The sequence below is a fragment of the Macaca thibetana genome, chromosome 6 (genome assembly GCF_024542745.1).
Source record: "Macaca thibetana thibetana isolate TM-01 chromosome 6, ASM2454274v1, whole genome shotgun sequence".
NCBI classification, from domain to species: domain Eukaryota; kingdom Metazoa; phylum Chordata; class Mammalia; order Primates; family Cercopithecidae; genus Macaca; species Macaca thibetana.
In genome coordinates, this window is record NC_065583.1 from 162,571,267 (window position 1) to 162,593,472 (window position 22,206).

The window sequence follows — 22,206 nt, forward strand, 5'->3', positions numbered from 1 at the left end:
CATAGCATATCCTACCAATACCTGTATTTCTTTGTAGGTTGTCAGGATGTGATGGCTCCATAGCTGTGTTCATTGGTTTTCTAGATGAGTAAAAACTGAGTTTAGGAGGTTTTATGAAACTTTTATTAGGAAGAATAATAGAGTAGGCATGAAGGTATCAAGTAGCTAAATGGCTTTTGAGACGTCACTACTGTTGCAGTGTCCACTTATATATCAGCGTGAGAGTCATTGAAAGGTTTTATTGAATTGACTGCCCAACGTCACCACCAAGAACTTGAAGGCTATTTTATGAGACTGGATTTAGGAGAAGAGTGAGTGATCTTACTGCCCTTAATTTAGGAAACTCAAATCCATGGAACAACACTTAATGATCCTTATTCCCAGAGATAGCTGAGCCAGATACTCTGTACGAGTTGAACTTTCTAATAGTAGTGATGTTGGTTTCTTCCCACAGATTGAAGAAATTCATGTAGGTCTTGAGGCTTCATTGTTGGTGAAGGCCCCAGGCACAGGGGAATTGTTTGTAAACTTTGACCCTCAGATATTAATCTTATTTAGAGAAACAGAGTGCATGGCCCAGATGGGTCTGGAAGTCTCTCCATTGGCAGCTTCCCTCTTCCAGAAACGAGAGAGATACAAAAGGAACTTCAGTAACATGAAGGTATATTACTTTTATTTTTTTCCCCCTTTCTTGGCTAGCTCTGGAATGTATTGTAAAAAAATATGGCGATGTGTCATATTCAAGGAGCAGAAAGTCGCCAGGATGAATGGAGTGACTGAGGGGACAGTGCCATGGGGTGCGGCTGCAGAGTTGGCTGGGGCCAGGCCGTTTCAGGTCTTGCAGGCCAAGTTGAGAAGCTTGGGTTTTATTTTGAGTGTACCAGGAAACCATTGGAGGATTTTGAGCCACTGAAAAAGGCACAATCTCTTTTTATAATAAAAGTTATTCTTACTGCTGGGTGGAAAGTGGATGTTAAGGGGGACAAAGGTATCAGTGGGAAGCCAGTTTGTGAAATGTTGCACTGGCCCTGGATGAAGATGAGAGCTTGAACTAGGATGGCAGCAGAGTTGTTCGGAGAATTTAGAGTTATGTCAACAGTCAGGTCAGGAGAGAACTTGGGAATAATTCCTGTTTTTGGTGTGAGCAATTCAATGAATTCAAGTAGGAGTGCCATAGAGTGCTGTGTAGGTTGTGTTCTTTATAACTTGCACAATACCATGCAGAGGCCCTGACTGTAAGTTCAATGTATGGAGATGGCAAGAACCAGAACTAGTGTATTTGGGGAAGCAGGAGAGAATCAGTAGTTCCCAACTGAGTACAAGATAGTTTCGAGACAGCCAAGTGGCAACGTTGTCCATCAGTTGGATATGTAAGTCTCGAGTTCAGTGGAGAAGCCAAAGTTGGAGGCATACTTCTGAGAGTTATCAGAATATCATTTTTATTTAGTGTCATTGACCTGGATGAGATCTCTTAGGGGAGAGAATACAGAGAGAAGAATGGAGGGCCACTGGACCAAGCATTGGGTTGTTCCAATATTAACAGATCTGAAAGAAGAAGACAGATGTGCACATAAAACAGAGGATTGACCTTTGAGCTGGGAATAAACCAAGTGTCAAGGAAACCAAGGATGGCAGGGCACGGTGGCTCACACCTGTAATCCCAGCATTTTGAGAGGCTGAGACCGGCAGATCACCTGAGGTCAGGAGTTCGAGACCAGCCTGGCCAACATGGTGAAACTCCGTCTCTATTAAAAATACAAAAATTAGCCGAACATGGTGGCATGTGTCTGTAATTTCAGCTACTTGGGAGGCCGAGGCAGGAGAATCTCTTGAATCAGGAGGCGGAGGTTGCAGTGAGCTGAGATTGTGCCACTGCACTCCAGCCTGGATGACAGAGTGAGATCTGTCTCAAAAAACAAACAAACAAAAAAACAAACAAAGGAAGCCAAGGGTATGAAAAGGCTACAGAGAGAGGGACTGGTCACCAGTGACAAATGCTGCTACCCAGGGGATGAAAAAGGTGAGATCAGAGATGCAGCCATGGAATCTGACAACATGGAAACCGTTGTTAAAATTTCATGGTGGTGAACATCATATGACAATACTAAGTCCATGCACTTGCATTGTATTTTTCATTTAAAACCATCTTCGTTCTCATTATCTCATTTGATCTTTTCTACCACCATGTTAGGTAAGTAGTACAGAATGCTATTATTTTATTTCATAGATGAAAAAACTGTGGCTGAGAGAAGTTAAAAGATTTAGCAAAGGTCTGATAGCTAGAAAGTGGCAGAAGTAAGACCAGAACCTAGACCTGTAGTGCACTGTCTTCCCACCACTTCATGTCCTATTAAAAAGTTGTATTGGTAATAGACAGATGTTCCTCAAATGTAGACTCATAAAATACCAGTCCGCATGTTGGGAGATATCCTTTTAGACTGTTTCACATTAGGAAACTTACTTAGTCAATTTACATATTCATAAAGAAAATCATATTTTTACTAAGAAACCATAATTATACGATTATGAAATTACTGATAATTTAACTTGATTTGCAGAGTTGTTGTTTCAGTTGTCTGTTTCAGGCAACAAACACTTGTAAGCACGTTGAAGGGTTTTCAATAACCATATCATGACTTTATGGGTAAACAACTTGAGCGGGGCTTGGCTAGGTGATTCTTCTGTTCCATGTATTGTTGACAAAGGTTGTTTATTGGTATTCATCTGGCAGATGTTCAGTCTTTAAGGTCCAAGAAGGGCTCTTCTAGTGTCTGTTTCTTTCCTGTGAACAGGCACATCTATACATGGCCTTCCAGTATGGAGGCCTCTGGCTAGTAGAATTTCTTATATGGCAGCTCAGGGTTTCAAGAACAAGCACTACAGTGAACAATAAAGAAGCCACATGGTCTTTATAATAGCCTCAGGTGTCTCATAGCATCATCTCTGTTATACTCTGTTGGACTGTAAACCTACCCAGATTCAAAGAAAGGGGATATGGTCCCCACCCCATGAAGGGAGGAGGATCAAAGAATGTTTTAAATGACAATTCAAGGGAGTAAATTATCATCTGGTTAACATTTATTGTCTTGGAGGTTGAGAGTTAAAAGTTCCTGCTCAACATGAGTAGCTGGTCAAAGCAGATCTATTGGCAGGTTTAGGGGACCATCTGAAGTGTTGCAGTTATTGTGCTGAATATTTGCTAGAGCTTTCAGGTTTCTGCAGATATGCCAAAGTAACTGAGAATTTGTTTCTTCATCTATTCCTTGGAAGACAGTTTAACTAGAAAGAAAAGACCAAGTACAGGCTAATAGTTACAAATACAGGTTCTGAAGCCAATTTAATCTGGATTCAAATCATTATCTTTGGGTAAATGACTTCACTTTCTAAGCCTGGGTTTCTCTTTTGTCAAAGCAGTTGAGTAATACCTTCTGGGATTAAAGGTGGGAAGTAGAATGCCTGCTAGAAGCAGATTCTAAGAACTGCTTCCAGATAGAATAACTGGTGGACGTTGAAAAAAGACAAGCAGTGGATACAAGTTTCAGGAAATGTGTAAGTAGCTGCTAATAGGACCAGAAAATTTAGACTTTTCTAAAGCGGCTTTTATGGACATTGAAAGAATCTTATAGAAATTGTGGAAAAACATTATATGAGGAAAGGATTATGAGGTCCACTTGGGAAATACTGAGTTTAACAAAATTTTCAAAGCCTTGCAAGGCTTCTTACTTCCGTAAGCAGGTTTCTAAGAATCATTAATATTAGCTGTGATCACTCAAGAGGGGAGATATTGTATGCAGCATTTTAAAAATTTATCTATCAAAGGGCCATTTTTCTTACAGAATCTCTTTGGTCTAGTACTCCAGGCGGAACAGTTTGGAAAACATTAATCTATTATCAAGGTAATACCAACATGCACATAGATGGTCTTAATACCAACTGTATTTATGAGGCACATTAAGGGTTAGTTTCTTACAATTAATGATTATTAATATTGACATGGTCACATATGAACAAAATATTAACACAGTTTGACATTCTGTAAATAATACTGACACAGTTCGACATTATGTACATTTCAATGAAAGATGAGAATCTCCATTTCAGATGAAAAGTCCTTCCGATAACAACTAATTAGTTTGATAGATATTGATTTATTATCTCCTATGTGCCAGGCACTGGTTCAGGCTCACTGGACAAAGCAGACAAAATTCTTGTCCTTGTAGAACAAGTCTAATTGGGTAAGACAGAAAATGAACACTGTAAGTAGGCAAATTAATGTAGTCTATTGTAATAAAGTGATAGTTATTGTGGACAAAAAAAGGCGATAAAATGTGTGAGTGGGTTTGGTGGTGGTTTATAAGCTTAAACAGGTAGTCAGGACGGGTATAATTGAGAAAGTATAATTTGAGTAATTATTTGAAGGAGGTGCAAAGGCCCTGAGGCTCAGGATCAGAAAGGAAGACAGTCAGGCAAGTGCAGGTAAGAGAGGGAAAGAGTGTTTGGAGATGAGATCAGAGAAGTAATGGGACAAAATCGGGTAGATCTTTCTAGACCAAGCACCTAGCCAAGTCCTTTGTATAAAGGTTTGTGGCCCTGAATTAAATGGGAGGCTGTGTAACCATGTGAGCAGAGGAGTAACATGATCTGAATTCTCATTTTGAAAGGATCATTTTTGCTGCTAAACTGTACATAGACTTATTGGGAGGGTGAGTGGAAGCAGAATCTGACTTGCTTTCCACATTTGCAGTTACTGCCATCATTGGCTCCTACCTAAATTATTGGGATGGTCTACCGTTGTCTCTCTGCTTCCACTCACCCTCCCAATAAGTCTAGATACAGTTTAGACAGCAAACAAGGTATCCTAATGGGTTACCTGTGTGCATGAAAGTGAAAGAGGAATCAAGGATGACTCTGGGTTTTGACCTGTGGACTGGAAGGATAAAGTCACTATCAGCTGAGTTGGGGGATGCGCTGGGAAGAGGTTTTGGGAAAAGAACAAACTTTCAGTTTGGGACTTATTAAGTTTGAAATATCTGTTACATATTGATGTGGAAACTTTGGGAGGCTGCTGCCACTTGTGAATCTAGACTTTCAGGAGTGAGATCTGGGCTGGAGATGTAAATGTGTTTGTGTCTGGCATCTGGATGAAATTCAAAGCCGTGACACTAGTTGAAATCAGCACTGGTTCCCCGTGTGCTTTGGGTCTCGGCAACAAGATTTGGCCTATAATCCTAGCAAAGGACTGAGGTAGACCTCTGGTGACCCAGATGTTTTGGGTGATGGGTGTGGTCTGCAAGAGGTTCCCAGAGGAGCAACACGCGTGTCGTACCAGTGTACAAAGAGGAACAAACAAGACTGGTGATGAGCAGGGAAAGGTACCATACCCGTGTCTCTGCATGGTTTAGAAAAATTATTGGCCTTAGGTTTTCTCCTTTTTAGGCTGTGTAGGAGGTAAGGCACTCTTAGTCTTAAATTCTTGTTCATCTTCAGTTGTATTTTTTTGGATTAGGAATTTGTAATTATGGAGAGAGTCCTTGTCTTCTTTTCTTTTTATTGTTTTGGCTACTCTACCTGCCAGGCTATTAGAGCCCTACAGTTTGACCCTAAATAAAAGTAGTCATTTTGTATAAAACATGAGATATTAACAGACATTAGAAGTGAGATATTCATTGATTACTTACCACCAATTTCATTGCAGATGATGCTAGCCGAATATCAGAGAGTGAAGTCAAAAATCCCTTCTGCCATTGAGCAACTGATTGTCCCTCACTTGGCCAAAGTGGATGAAGCTCTCCAACCCGGCTTGGCTGCACTGACCTGGACATCACTGAATATTGAGACATATTTAGAAAACACTTTTGCAAAGATCAGTAAGTCTGCCTGAATAATTACTATCTCTGAATTCTAAAGGCTGAGTTCCTAACATCTGTTGTATAATTTCTTATAAATATGGAGATATAAATAATGAAATGGGGAGTGTTATTCTTAAGCTGTTTCATAAGGAATTGTTCCAAAGCATGTGAATTCAGTAATTTCCTGGAAACTATAAATATTCACTATTTAATTTTATCCCCAGAGATTAACCACATATTTTCATTTATTTGTATTTTTGGATATTAGGATTTAAAGTATCTTTAGAGTTATTCAGCTTTTTATGTAAATAGGTTAGTATATTTTGAGAGCTTGATTTGAAAGATGTAGAGATTTGGATAGGGTACAGTGCTGAACAACAGGATAAATGGGAAACATTTAAACGAACACAATTTTCATTAAAAAAAGATATAATAGTCTAAAATATATGTAAGGTAGTATATTCCACAAAATGCGATTTTCTGGAATGTGTACAGGTATGTTGCAAAGAAGGCCTCAAATATGTCTGAGAAATCCAGGAGGAGCAGTTGGACAGGTTTCTTTGCTGGATGACTTTTCAGAGCCTTTAACATGCCCGTGTCCATTAGCTCTCCAAAAGTGGCCTTTTGTGTGTGGTATTTCCCAGAATTCCTTGACTGTCTTCCAGGAGGACACATTAACACCTTATAGATCTTCTGTGGCAGACACTGTAGCACAGTTTGGAACATGGTAATTTTTTTTTTTTTTTTTCTCAGAAAGACTTAGACATTGCTATTCTCCTTTCCTAGCCAGTGTCTTACACCCTCTCCTCTTTATGGCCCAGTCCTCCCCGCTCTTATAGCTCAGAGTAAGTCTTGCCCCCAGAAGCCTACTCTGATTACTCTGCCTCCTGTGACCACTTCTTTCTGCGACCTCCTGTTGGGTTCACGTTTGGGACCACAGACTTGATATTTTGGTTGTCTTCTAATGGTTTAGTACAGTTTCATCTTTCTCCTTAAACAGACTGCAAAGGGCCTGAACATCAGGCTGTTTAATTTTTTAACTTTTTATTGTAAACTGATAATTTATAATGGTATAGATTTGTGGATTCTGTGAAGAGGGAGTTGCGTGGGGAAAAATTGATGGGGTACAAAATGGTGTTATGATTTATGAATGCAATGTGAAATAATTAAATCCAGACTGTTTCATTTTCATACTTGTTTTGTGTTATTCTCAGTTGGGTGTGTAGTAGACACCCATATACTTGCAGATTCATAATTGCAATAATTTTATATAGTTAGTCTCTCTTCATTTTTTTATCATTGTAACCCCAATCCTACCCCTCAAGCCCATTACCTTATTTCTGGATACCTCTTCCTGGGCTTCCCTTTTAGATAGCTCTCATGATGCTTCCTTTTATCCTCTCTCTCTCCCCCCACTCTGCCCCTCAGGTCTCTCTCTTGTTCTGGTATTTATGGCTGTTAACATAGTGCCTAGTCTATTTATAATCTAAATTGTCAAGAGCTTGTCTTTTCAGGAGGTTTTCACTGTACTTTCCTTAGGTTCCAGAAGGTCCAGCTATTTAAATAGCCAGGTGCTTTATATTTAGGAATATTTAAGAAGTACTGGGTTGGAGGGGAGTAGAGTGAGAAATTATGGTTGAGCCCATACCTCACCTTTGTTGTGCTTTATAGATTGGGAGCTGGACTCAAAAACAAATGATAATGGAGTTTTTGAATATGAATGAATATCAAGCCAGAGATGCTAAATAAATGGCTTTTAATGTTACAGAGGTGTAAGAAGTAACAATGAGTTTAGAACCCAATTTCCTTGCTCTAAATTAATATTTCTTCCAAAATAAATATTTCTCCCCAGGAAATAAAACAAGAGGAAATTGGCTAAAATTTCCTAAGGAGGAACTTATGAAATGTATAACAACTTCATAATGAGAGTTATCATAATCAAATTAGAGCAGGAAACCAAGGTAGAATTTAGTAACATCCTTCCTTTAGAACGTTAGTATTAGAGTACTAACAATTTGGATGTTTTATTAGAATGTTAGCTGGAGACAAGCTAACGAGTTAGTTTCTAGAGAAACTTCTTGTTCTTGTTTTCTATTATGTTTTTCTTTCTGTAATTTAAGGAACTAAAATAGAACAAAGATTAAGTTTCTTTGCGAGAAAACTAGGTAAAATCTCAAGAGCAGTTGGATTTTTATTGGATTAGTGAGCCAGTCCTACTTACAGGTTGTCATTTGCATCATGCATTTAAGAGAATATAGATAATCTGGGACACTGTCCACATAACATAATCCTTAACTTGATCACATCTGCAAAATCCCTTTTGCCATAAAAGGTAATATTCATAGGAGATTGGGATGTGGACATCCTTGGGGACTTTTTTTTTCAGCTTAACACAGGTGTCCTTAAAGATGAAGCATTCTGTTAGAAAGAGTAGAGAATTGTATTGCTCACACATACTTAAATGAAAGTGTTGGCTCTCTTTTGGTATTGAATCAATTTACCAGGCAGAACTATTTGGTATGTCGAGTAGCCTCTTTAATAATTAGCTTAGAAACAATAGAAAACTTTTAGGCTTTTATTCTTTAGGAAATAAAGGTATTTATTTAAGGAAGTGTTTACATCTCTGATACATCATTGGTATGTAACATTGACTTTCCTGTATTCAATTTCAACTTTATTTTCCAGGAGAAAGGAGTATTAGAAAAAGAGAAATCTTACTGTATGGCATTGTTGAAAAATGTATTACTCTTAGATGGATATCCGTTAGTGATCCTTCCTACTTTTGATGAGCAGTTGTTGTTAGTTTGCTTCAGAGTTGGCCTTTGCATCAGTTGAACTTAGCATTCAATATTACTTCAGCATAACTAAAAATAATTGTACCCTGTGATATTTACAGTGAAAGAAAAATTAGGGAACTTTCACTTTAGTAAAATTTGTTGAACACTTCTTGTGGAATAGGCACTGGGTTAAATGTTGAAGATGTAAGGATAAAAAAATATGAATTCTAAAGAAGATAAGACACATGGGTAGACAATCTGCAGAGATGGAAGGCTGTTCCATTTGTGGTTTTACAGAAGGAGGGACCACTCCAATGCACACGGATTCACCCAGGTCCTCTGCGGGGAAATGCACTTGAGCCAGATCTTCAAGTATGAGTGAGAGTTAGGCAGGCAGGGGCTGAGAAACTGGTCACAGAGAAGGAATGATGGCCCCAGGAAACAAAACAAAAGGAAATTGGCTAAAATTCCCTAAGGAGGCATTTATAAAATGTATTAAAACTTCATAATAAGAATTATCATAAATTAGAACGGGCTACCAAGATAGACTTTCTATTCTCCCTACAGAATATTAGTATTAGAGAGTTAACAATTTGGATATTTTATTAGCAACAACCAAGTGTGAAACAGTGGGAATTGGGGGGACACATGTAACTGTGAATCTTTAAAGCTGATTTTACTACTGTCATTTAATCAAGTGTTGATGTCTTTAAAAAACAAAATGCTTTACTTAATCTCTTTTATTTACTTTTATTTTTTCCCGAAGAGGACCTGGAGTTGCTGCTTGACAGGGTCAATGATTTGATTGAGTTCCGCATTGATGCCATTCTAGAAGAAATGAGCAGCACGCCTCTTTGTCAGCTGCCCCAGGCAGAGCCGCTTACCTGTGAAGAGTTTCTCCAAATGACAAAGGTCATTAAAGGCTTGATTTTTTTGTTTAAAGATTTTGGTGATTCATTTTCCTATAAAGGTCACTTTTTTGAAGTTTAAATTAGTTTTTTCTCTCTACTTGCAATGCTCTGTGATAGATGTGATTCAAACATGAAATCTTCTGACAATAATTAGCCAATGAAGAGAAATGTATATAAGTAAACAGTCACTTAGCTATGAGGAGCACATCATTTCAGATCAGTAGGAAAGAAATTGCCACAGAACACATTTGGAATTTTTCCTTTTTTTTGAGACAGAGTCTCGCTCTGTCTCCCAGGCTGGAGTGCAGTGGCAGGATCTCAGCGCACTGCAAGCTCCGCCTCCCGGGTTCACGCCATTCTCCTGCCTCAGCCTCCCAAGTAGCTGGGACTACAGGCGCCCGCCACCGCACCTGGCTAATTTTTTGTATTTTTAGTAGAGATGGGGTTTCACCATGTTTGCCAGGATGGTCTCGATCTCCTGACCTCGTGATCTGCCCGCCTCGGCCTCCCAAAGTGCTGGGATTACAGGCGTGAGCCACTGTGCCCGGCCTAATTTTTCCATTTTTTAATGAAGGATAGAGCTGTCTTGCAGAAGTGCTTCTCATCAGCTAGGGTTAATTAACAAAAGAATTGTTTTGAACAGCTTCTAGACAAAATTTCTTCTTTAAACATTTTTGGTGAGGGGTGTTTCCCAAACTGGTGTTCTATAGCACACAATTCTGGAACCATTGCTGGGAATCCTGAGAGAGGCAGGGAGTGAGTGCAAACTGCTTAGGGTGAAGGCTGTGCTTACAGATCCACTACACATTAACAGATTAAGATAAAGGCCCTCAGAAGATCTCCGTTTAACTTTTTTTTTTGAGAGAGATGGAGTCTTGTTCTGTTGCCCAAGCTGGAGTGCAGTGATGTGAACTTGGCTCACTGCAACCTCTGCCTCCTGGGTTCAAGCAATTCTCTTGCCTCAGCTTCCAGAGAAGCTGGGACTACAGGCACATGCTGCCACGCCTGCCTAATTTTTTGTATTTTAGCAGAGATGGGGTTTCACCGTATTGCCCAGGCTGGTCTCAAACTCCTGAGCTCAGGCAACCTGCCCACCTCGCCTTCCCAAAGTGCTGGGATTACAGGTGTGAGCCACTGCGCCTGGCCCTTCATTTAACTTTTCCTAGCTCATTATTTCTCCAACACATTTGCAAATGGGACACTTTCTTCCCTGTGCCAGGAGCAAGCTCCTGGGAGCAGCACTCCATGAAGTGCCCCTTCAGGCATGTCACGTTAGCGTCATTTACAATATTCCCAGTGGGCATCCTGAGGATAAGGACTCCTCGATCATGATTTTAATACGGTGTGTCGGGGTCTCCAAGACCACCCCCACTAGGAGGACTCATGGAACTCAGCACGTAGTTGCACTGCCCTGACATAGTTAAGAGACGCAGCCGGATCATAAGGAACAAAGACAGGTGGTGTCTGGGGAGTCCCTGTCCAGGCTTCCTCATGCTTTCTCCCTCCTGTGAGGCTTACCTGGAGCTCACTGTCCCCTCTGTGCAATGTTTCTGCCCAGGGAAACCTATTAGAGACTCAGGGCCCAAGGTTCTTACTGGGTCTGGTCACACACTGGGCTTAACATGGACCAGAATTCCAGACTTCCAGAAGCAATCTGGTGTTCAGCATAAGCTACATTGTGTGCACAAGCAGTTTAGGCACAGTGAACTATCTTTATCAGCAGGGCAACAGGGGGAACTCTCCCAAAATCCAAGCTTCCAGACGCCGGCCAAGGTACCACCTCCCAAGCAGGACTTTCTAAGGAGAACAGTTTCAGGCCTGCTGTGTTCACCCCTTTCTGCATGAATGGCAGGTTATATTAAGTCATTTTATACTCAAAACTTACTGTCTACATGTTAGAAATTTCTAGTCCCTCCTCCTCACATTCACTAACTGTGGGTACACCTAACCCTCCCCTTGTTCTTCCGGATCATTTAAGAAACGATCTCTTCCTCTGAGAAATCGCTTGCCTCCATGGTTTTACTCTTACCCCTTTTCTGATGATTGTTTTATAAAAATACACTTGTTTTCAATTTAAAAGAAAGTCTTAGAATATTTTAAAAATGGAAAGAAACTAGTATTTTAATCAATTATACCATCATTATTATAATATTAATGCATTTTAAGCTTTTTAATAAAGATGTCATCTCTACTCCATATATATCAGGTTTTGAATAGTACTTTTTTCTCCCAGTTAGCATTTCCTCACAAAATATTCTTCATGTTGCTACATGGCTTTCATAGGCAGCCTTTTAATGGTGCCTTCAGAATATTCTACTGTGTTGATATACTGTAATTAACTTCCAGTTTCTTATTGCTGAACCTTAAGATGGCTTCCAAAGTTTTGCTAATTCGTCAAGAGCTGCAGTGAATATATGCATGTATCATGTATTTTCTCCTTTAATATTATTCCCTCCCCCAAAATAAAATTATTGTGTCAGAGAGTATGGCCTTATTGGATGGCTCTTGATATTGGTGGCAAAATTGCTTTTCAAAGGGATGTTACCAACTTACAATGCCACCAGCAATGCAGTAGTACCAATTTCACTTCCAACAAACACTGTTTCATTATAGTTTCCTACTTTTAGTTTAAGTAGCAAAATCGTGGAACCCAATTTGAATTTGCATTTTTGATTACCAATATAGGTATTAGTAAATCACTTCTCTTGAATTTGTTTATTTTTCATAATTCAGTTATGGAGAAAAATGAAAAGGATGATGGAGAAAAATGAAAAGGATGATGGAGAAAAGGAGTTACCTGACAGAAAGTTGTGATTTTATGTCCATGGTCAGTGATGACTTCTGTGGTTAGATTTGAAGGGAGGGAGTGAGAATACAAGCCATGTGAACATTTTAGGGGAAGAACATGCCAGGCAGAGAGAATAGCATGTGCAAAGGCTCCGAAGTGGAAGCATGTTGCAGCTGGAGAAAGGTGTTGAGTTGAAGTACCTTGGGTGTTCTTATGCTCAGGTGGAAAATCAATAGAGAGGAAGAAAGGGGTAGGCTTGGTTTCTGAGGAAGCCAGAGAAGCTGTGATTCAGAGCTCAAGTTGTAGAGTTAGCTTTGAATAAAAGGAGAATGATTGCATTCACTGAAACAAGAGGAAAAGGGGCTCCTGATGGAGGCCGATTTGTCTTCTGCATGAGTGTAGTGGGAGTTGTTTGAGTCCCTGTGTCATGACCTCTATTTGCTTTGTGCTGTAGAAATCAGGGTCATTCTTTGAGTATGATAAGGAAGGATGGTATAACAACTTGAGGACACAGGGATTTGAAGACACAGCTCTTATGAAGCTTGGTAGAGGGAAGTGGCTATAGTCATGTAGAATGATTCCCAAGTAGCATTAGGGGCCAGTTTGAGTTCGGGGACCATGAATTCCCAGTGCCAAGCATCTGCATCACCATGACCTATGCATGCCGGTGGAAAGGGTAGGTCACCTGGTTCATTTGGGTTGGGCTTCTCCTGGGTGGGGCAGTGGAAGGTTCAGAGAGTGATGGAGTGAAGGATATTAGCAAAATAATGATTGAAGTGTGAAATCATGTTAGGAGAGGGCATGAACCAGGGAGTAAGGGTGAAGAGACCTGGAGAAGACGTGGCATCTAGTGGATTCCTAGTTTGCCAAAGCTGAAGCATCATGGGAATGAGGAAATGGTGGAGCTCCACGCTGATTATTCAAGGAGGACACCATTCAGGATTCAAAGACAGGCCCTTTTAGTGGGTTTCAGCTTTTGGGTGTCATCATGGAGGTTAGTTGTTGAAATGAAGCAGGATAAGTAGAGCCAGCTTCTTTCATTTATTTTATTTGTCCTAGGGGATATTTTAATGAGTCTATTTATTACTTCTTTTTCCTCATTGTGTTTATATTCTGCTTTGTTAATTTCTATGCTGTTTACATTTTTATGGTTATGCCTTCTCACAGAGAGAAAGAGTTAAGAGATGTAAACAATGTTGTTGGAACTATATTAGTCTTTGAGAGGTTATCAATCTCATCTTCTAGAACCCTCAATACAAAGGAATTTTATGATTTCAAACACGTGTTTGTGTTACTGAGAGGACTGAAAGAGCCGCAAGTTACTTGAGGATTCCCTGTGAGAGCTGGCCCTGAGAATGGAGACCACATGTGTGTTTCTCTCCAAGGTAGAGTCAGAGGACTTAAGATTCAGACTTTAAAAAATATTAGTGTTCTCTCAGAGAACTGAGGAGTTAGTTTACGTAGAATGAGATGACTGACCTTTGCAAATATTTAGGTTTTGTGGATGTTTGTGATTTTCCAACCAGTAATAACAACGAGCACTTCTTGTGTGCTTACTTTATGCCAGGCACTGCTCTTAGTGTTTTACTTGCATTTGTTTTATGGAATACTTGCAAAAACTACAGTGAGTTCTACTATTATCACCATTATACATATGAGGGAATTGAGACTGAGAAGGATTTTCAGGATCATGCAGAGCAAGGATTTGAATCCTAGTTTCAAGACATATAAGTTTAAAGATGTGTAATGCTGGAACTTGCAATGGAGCTGGACACTGTGACTAACTGACAGTCTGTTGTTTCATGGGCTTACTTTCTGACTAGGTGGTAAATCACTGATTCTGTCTGTATCATCCGTCTATAACTATCTGTCTACCTAATCTCCTCCAGAATTGATCACCATGCCCCAAATCATGTTAGTTTATATTTATTAAATCCATTCTTGAGAAATGTACAATATAGTTAGAGGGCTGGGTAATGTCTTTGAAATTAATGAGGGGATGACTATGGTTTGTTGGCAAAGACAAGGAGAGAAAGAAGGGTGGCTGGATCCGATTTATGTGATATGAAGGAAATGTGATGGGAAGAGAGGCTGCTGATGGCTTTTGAAGGTATTTTCTCTACTGATGGAGAAGTGCCTGTAATTCTGGTCCATCTACACTGATCCAGTTGATTCCCTTGTCCTTAACAATTTCCTTTACAGGACGCCTGGCCTGTGCTAGTGTGAAGGATGTGGCCAAGCATCACTGGGGCTAAAATCTCACCTGGAGGCTGAGCCACAGCATTCCTTCCACTGCTTCTGTGCTCTCAAGAGCTAGATAAACAATATACCACTGTGCTATCTTTTTTTTTTTTTTTGGTTAGGATCTTTGTGTAAATGGTGCACAAATACTACATTTTAAAAGCTCATTAGTGGAGGAGGCAGTCAATGAGCTTGTAAATATGTTGCTGGATGTGGAAGTTTTATCTAAAGAAGAAAGTGAAAAAATATCCAACGAAAATAATATTAATTACAAAAATGAAAATTCAGGTAAGAGATGGGGTAATGAAAGGGTCTTGTTTTTCTATGATATTTACTAAAAACTAAAACTGAATTTTCTAGATAGCAATTAATTTCATACTTCTATAAAACATCCTTTCAATTTTCTAATGATGTGTATAAATCTGAAATTATGGCCCTGAACATATTTTAGTGACTCTATGTTGTTAATTCTTACTACTTTTGGTTAAACTGTGCAAACATGCACTTTTCATTGGCCCTTGTTAGTTTTCTTTGCATTTATGTATGGGTGGGTGTTTTATTTTACCTTATCAATAGAGTTGGATGGATGATTGATTGGAATTCCCCTCAGAGAGCATCTAGACTGAGCAAACCTTTTGCAGGACAGAGGAGAACACTGAGATATGAAGAAGGGAAATTATCCCCCCAAAGTTTTAGGGCTATTGGTGGGAGGTAGCACCAGAACCCAGGCCCTTGGGGGCCAGTGTAGCTTTTTCAGTTCTTGCCTCTTTTGTTGGCTGTTTACTCATACTGAGAAGGAGATGCCTCCATCAATCCATCTGATTCCTGATTTCCTCCTCCTACTTTTTGATGTCCTCACTTCCTAAGAAGTGTGAGGTTTAAGTGATATTAAACTTGCATGTAATTTATCCTTTAGTTGCAACAGATGATTCTATCTATCTATCTATCTATCTATCTATCTATCTATCTATCTATCCATCCATCTATCCATCCATCCATCTAACTTATCGCTATCTCTTTCATCTTGTAACAGCAAAAAGAGAAGAAGGAAATTTTGACACCTTGACATCATTCATTAATGCCAGAGCCGATTCCCTGTTTTTGACGACAGTCATGAGGAAAAAGAAAGAAACCGAGATGTTAGAGGAAGAAGCCCGCGAGTTGCTCTCTCATTTCAACCATCGGAACATGGATGCTCTTCTGAAAGTTACAAGGAATACACTAGAGGCCATTCGCAAACGCATTCATTCCTCTCACACAATTAACTTCCGGGGTAATAATCTCATATGGTTTGCTTAGTGAATGATCAGGCATAGTTGCTGGTATGTGTGTGTGTGTGTGTGTGTGTGTGTGTGTGTGTGCGTGCGTATGCATGCGTACGTTCCTGTTAAAATTAAATAATTAAAAATATCCATCATTTATTTTTTTATTTTTATTTTTATTTTTGAGACGGATTCTTGCCCTGTCTCCCAAGCTGGAGTGCAGTGTCACGATCTCTGCTCACTGCAACCTTCGCCTCCTGGGTTCAAGTGATTCTCTGGCTTAGCTGCCCAAGTAGCTGGGAGTAGCCGCCATGGCTGGCTAATTTTTTGTATGTTAGTAGAGACGGAGTTTCACCGCGTTGCCCAGGCTGGTTGCGAACTCCTGAGCTCAGGCAATCCACCCGCCTTGGCCTCCCAAAGATTACAGGCGTGAGTCACTGTACCTGGCCATATCCGCCGTTTATTTAGTGCCTTCTTGTAATTTTAAACATTATGAACTTGATCATCCCAACAATTCTATTAAGTAGATACTATCTTTACTCTCATGTTAAATCAGAGAACTGGAGCACAGCACAGGGAGGTTAAACAGTTTGCTTAAGCTTTTGTTAATAACATGAAAATTGGTAGTACGTTTAGTCTTTTTGTAATAAGATGAAAATACATAAAATTATTTTAACTGGTGAAAGAAAAAGGTACATACTTTAAAAGAAGTTATATGGAAAAGATTCTTTCATTGTTAAATCATTAGGTTTGTCAGCCAGTCTTACAAAGTGGAAACATCTTACTAATGTCACACTCTTCAAAGGATATATATGCATTTTACTATTTTTATGCTAATTTAGTACTTTCTAGCTGGTTTCCTCATTTTCAATAGCATCGTCTTTTCCTCAGCACAGTTCAGAAACAGGTGGTGTATTTCTCAGGTGGGCCACAAAAATCTGTCAAATCTAGAGGCATCCTGAAATTAAATTTTAAGTTAAAAATGGTAAAAAGAAAACAAATAATAGTAATTAATGAAAACTCAAATAATAGGATAATAAAATCTTTTTATGTATCTTGAATATTGGCATTTGAAGGAAAACATCTTTAATATTTAATTAAAAGTGGGTAAATAAAAGTGGAAACTCTGAAAGATTTTTGTTTGTTTGGTGCCATGGAGTATTATGTTTTACTTCATTCAAGATGGAGGATAGTTCTTTCTTTTGACACAGGGTTATTATTAGAACTTAATAAATGTTGGCTGATAGGCTAAATATTCAATCACAATTATTTATCAGCTTATGTATTACAGATATTTGCAACTATGTAAAGTTATGTATGATGTAAAGTTATGTATGATACATACATGTCTATATCTACATACCTATACCTGTGTTCCACCTTTAAAGCTCCTTCAATATGAATGGCAAATTGTGCTTTCTTTCTTTTCCATTTTTTTTTAACTATTCCACATTTGGATTATACACACCATGGTAGGAAAGATCTATGTTTTATCTGAAATTCCAAAGTGGTTATTTGTTCTAACTTTGGCTTATGCCGATAGTCTTGTTCTTCATTCCTGGCTTACTTAGTTACATTTAACTAATTTGTTGGCATCCTGTTATTTGGAAGAATCATCTCTAATATTTTAGAGAAGTGTTTATAATTTAGCCTGATCCCACACAGTGGGTTTCTTTGTGGAGAGTATTCTGAGAAGCTGTAAACAGCAAAAAGTGCCTTGGGTTCCCCTGAACTGCTTTGTTATATTCAGCAATACCAGATCCTCCATGAGTTTTAATTGACTCATTCATTCAACAAGTATTTATTGGATTTTATACCTATTATGTATTGTTTTAATTCTTATGGTTACAAAGGAAACAAATCTTATTTTAAATGAAAAATGTGAATTATTCCTTGTTTTGGGTTAACTCAGACAGTAACAGTGCCTCTAACATGAAGCAGAACAGTCTGCCCATTTTCCGGGCAAGCGTCACTCTGGCCATTCCCAACATCGTCATGGCCCCTGCCCTGGAAGATGTACAGCAGACCCTGAACAAAGCCGGGGAGTGCATCATCAGTGTCCCTAAGGGGGTCAGACAGTGGAGCAGCGAACTGCTGTCCAAGGTGGGTGTGGGGTGCAGGAATGGTTTCATATGGAAACCACTTCTTTTACAGATGGGACAGAGCTGAAAAATATCCTTTTACATTGTAGAAAAAGATACAAGAAAGAAAAATGGCTGCTTTGCAGAGTAATGAAGACAGTGATTCTGATGTTGAAATAGGAGAAAATGAACTTCAAGGTAAATGTTCTTTTAGTCTTTTAAAAGAGGCATTGTAAATCAACATTCATTGAGCTTAAATGTGTTTTAACCCCTCCATGTAATTCTCAATTTATTTTAGATCAGAATATTAATCTATGAGCCAATTTGAAGTTGACAAAGTATCAAGGTCCATGTATTTTAATATCATACTTTTAGTTGACTTCTGTTAATATGGTGAATCACATTTATTGATTCGCATATATTGAACAAATCTTGCATCCAGGGGATAAATTTCACTTAATCATGACGAATGATCTTTTAAATGTACTGTTGAATATAGTTTGCTAGGATTTTGTTGAGGATTTTTGCATTTATGTCCACCAGTGATATTGGCCTGTAGATTTAAAAAATCGTAGTGTGTGTGACTAGCTTTGGTATCAGCGTAATGCTGGCCTTGTAAAATGAGTTTGGAAGTATTCCCTTCTCTTTAATTTTTTGAAGTGCTAGAGAAATATTGGTATTAGTTCTTTGAATGTTTGGTAGAGTTTAGCTGTGCAACCATCTGGTGGTAGGCTTTCTTTTGATGGTAGACTTTAAATTACTGATTTGATCTTTTTTCTTACTATTGGTCTGTTCAGATTTTCAATGTCTTCTTGATTCCATCTTGGTAGATTAATTATATGTTTCTAGGAATTTATTCATTTCCTCTAGGTTGGCACAAAATTGTTCTTAGCATTCTAATGATAATTTGTATTTTTGGGTTATCAGTAGTAATATCTCCTTTCATTTGTGATTTTATTTGCTTGAGTCCTCTTTTTTACTTAGCCTAGCTAAGGATTTGTCAATTTTATGTAGCTTTTCAGAAAAACAACTTTTCGCTTCATTGATCTTTTCTATTGTTTTTCTAGTCTCGATTTCATTTGTTTATGCTCTTATCTTTATCTCCTCCCTTCTGCTAACTTTGGGCTTGTTCTTCTTTCTCTAGTTCTTTGAGTTGTAATGTTACGTTATGTATTTGAGATCTCTCTCCTTTATTGACTTAGCTGTTCGTTTTGCTATACTGTTTCCTCTTAGAACTGCTTTTGCTGAATCCAGTAAGTTTTGATATGTCGTGTTTCCATTCTCATTTGTCTCAGGATGTTTAAAAATTTCTCATTTAATTACTTCTTTGATCTGATTTGAGAAGTTTTTTTCAGAAGCATATTGTTTTATTTTCACATATTTAAAACATTTGCATGATTTTTCCTGTTTGATTTTTTTCCTGATTGATTTCTAGTTTCACACAATTGGTTTGGAAAAGATACTTGTTGTAATTTGATCTTAAGTTTGTTAAGGAAGACTCGTTTTGTGGTCTAACATATGATGCATCACAGAGAGTGTTCTGTATGCACTCTAGAAGAATGTATATTCTGTTTCTGTTAGATGGAATATTCTGTCTGTTAGGTATATTTGGTCTAAAGTGTCGTTCAAGTCTAGTATTTCTTTATTGATTTTCTGTTTAGATGATCTGTTCAATCATGAAAGTAGGGTATTAAAATCCCCTACTGTTATTGTGTTCTAGTCTGTGTCTCTCTTCAGATCTCTTAATATTTGCTTTATATAGTTAGATGCTCCAATGTTGGGTGTATATGTATTTACAATTATAATATCATTTTGAAGAATTTATTCCCTTATCACTATATGATGATCTGTGTCTCTTTTTACACTTTTTGATCTGAAGTCTATTTTGCGTTTTCATTTATATGAACTATATTTTTTCATCCCTTCACTTTCAATCTATGAGTGAACTTTAAGGTGGAATGAGTCTCTTGTAAGCAGCGTATAGTTGGGTCTTTTTGTGGTCTTTTAATCCATTTGGCTACTCTATGCTTTTTGATTGGCGTATTTAATACATTTACATTCAAAGTAACTGTTGACAGGTACAGGTTTACTCTTGCCTTTTTGTTAATTGTTTTCTGGTTGTTTTGTAGATCCTTTGTTTCTTTTTTCCTTTTGTGGTTTGATAGCTTTCTATAGTGATATATTTTGGATCTTTTCTTTTTTTTCTTTTGTGTATCTGTTGTAGCCTTTTGTTTTGTGTTTACCCTGAGGCTTACACAAAACATGTTATACTCATTATAGGCTATTTTAAGTTGGTAACAACTTAATTTTGATTGCATATACAAATTATATACTTTTACTCCCCACCTTGTACATTTCAAGTTTTTTGATGTCACACTTTATACCTTTCTATAATTTGTATCCCTTAATAAATTTGTGTAGCTCTAGTTGTTTTTAGTAGTTTTGCCTCTTAACTTTTTTTACTGGAAATATTAAAGATTTACCCACCACCATTACAGTATTGGAGTGTTTTGGATTTGCCAATATACTTACTTTTATCAGTGAGTATTATATTTTCATGTCACTAATAAATATCTTCTTCCTTCAGCTTAATCTCCATTTAGCATTTCCTGTGAGGTGGGTCTTGTGGTGATAAACTCTCTCAGCTTTTGTTTGTATGAGAAAGTTTATACCATCCCTTTGTTTTTGAAAGATGTTATTGCTGGATATAGTATTCTTAGCAGTTATTTTATTTCAGTATTTTGAATATATCACTTCACTCCCTTCTAACCTGCAAGGCTTCTGCTAAGAAATCTACTGATAATTTTATGAATGTGAATGTTCTCTTACATACAATGAAACACTTTTCCCTTGCTACTTTCAACATGAACTCTTTCTTTATCTTTAGCTATTGACAATTTCATTATAATGTGTCTTGGTGTGAGTGTTTTTGAATTAATCTTATTTAATGTCCTTTGGGCTTCCTGGAGCTGGCTTTCTATTTCTTCCCTCAGGCCTGTAAGTTTTTGCCATTATTTCACTGAGTATGTTTCCTCTCTCTTTCTTTTCTCTTTCTGGCAAGCCAATAATTCATAAGTTGTTCCTCTTGATGGTGTCCCATAAGTCTGTTAAGATATCTTCATTCTTTTTATTTTTTGCTCCTCAGATTGGATGATTTTTCAGTGACCTCTCTTTGAATTCGCTGATTTTTTTTCTCCTTCTGCTTGATCTAGTCTTCTGTGGAAACTATTAAATTTTTGTGTTCAGTTATAGCATTCTTCAGTTCTATATTTGCTGTTTGGTGCTTTTTTTACTTTCTGTCTTCGTTGAAGTTCTCAGTTTGTTTTTGTATTTCTGTCTTGATATTGGTGAGGATCTTTATGAATATTACAGATGGTCCCTGACTTACAATGGTTTGGCTTCACATTCTTTTTGACTTTAATGGGGTTATCAGGATGTAACTTATAGTAAGTCAAGGAGCATCTGTACTTAGAATAGTTTGACTTACAATTTTTTAACTTTATAATAGGCTTACGAGGGTATTAAGTGCATTTTTGACTTATGATGGATTTATTGGGATGTAACCTCATCATAGGTCAAGGAGCATCTGTATTTTGAATTCCATGTCAGATAAATCACATATGTCCACTTCACTCAGAACAGTTTCTGGAAATTTATTTTGTTATTTTATTTGAACTGTATTTCTCTGTTTTTGTTCATTTTCTTTGACCCTCTTTGGGGTCAAATGAAAACCCATTTTCATTTTCTTTGGTTTCTGTGTATTATAAAAGACAGCTACCTCTTTCAGTCTTGTCAGACTGACCTCATGTGGGAGGATCTCACTACTTTGACTAGCCAGAGATTTCAAGATGCCTCTGTAATCTTAGTGTTTGTCCAGACTGCTTTCTCTGTTTTTTGTCCCCCCTACCCTGGAGGTTTGGATATGATATGTCCTGTCAGTACCCCTAAGATTCGTAAGGTAGGAGCCAGATTCTCTAGATGTAGCTGGAAATGTTGGTGTGTTGAATGCATGCTCCAATTTTTCCTGTCTTCAACGTGAAGCTGAGCACAGGCATTTATCTTCAGTTCTTTGCATTAAGCCAGAGAGAGGATCTGTGGCAAATGCCTGCAGTCATGTTCAGGCTGCATCGTCTGATTCTGGGGAGATAAGGGATGGAAATTGGCCTGTTGTACATCCACCTCTTTGTGTTCCATGGTCTATGGCTACTCAAAAGTACAAAGACCCACTGACTCCCAGAGCTAGCTAGATCATTAAAGAGACAGTCCTTTGGGTAGGAGCTATAGAAGTTATGGCACT

At 38.1% G+C, this 22,206-nt stretch overlaps 1 protein-coding gene across 1 annotated transcript in view; it reads left to right on the forward strand.

The window, feature by feature from the left end:
- The window catches only part of DNAH5 (dynein axonemal heavy chain 5), a 248,666-nt gene that overhangs the window by 37,303 nt on the left and 189,157 nt on the right, over nucleotides 1–22,206 (forward strand). The window contains exons 15-21 of the mRNA XM_050793010.1: nucleotides 455–661; nucleotides 5,696–5,867; nucleotides 9,393–9,538; nucleotides 14,689–14,854; nucleotides 15,600–15,839; nucleotides 17,741–17,931; nucleotides 18,020–18,107. Of these exons, the coding sequence (XP_050648967.1) occupies nucleotides 455–661; nucleotides 5,696–5,867; nucleotides 9,393–9,538; nucleotides 14,689–14,854; nucleotides 15,600–15,839; nucleotides 17,741–17,931; nucleotides 18,020–18,107 (1,210 nt within the window). The remainder of the gene's footprint in view (nucleotides 1–454; nucleotides 662–5,695; nucleotides 5,868–9,392; nucleotides 9,539–14,688; nucleotides 14,855–15,599; nucleotides 15,840–17,740; nucleotides 17,932–18,019; nucleotides 18,108–22,206) is intronic.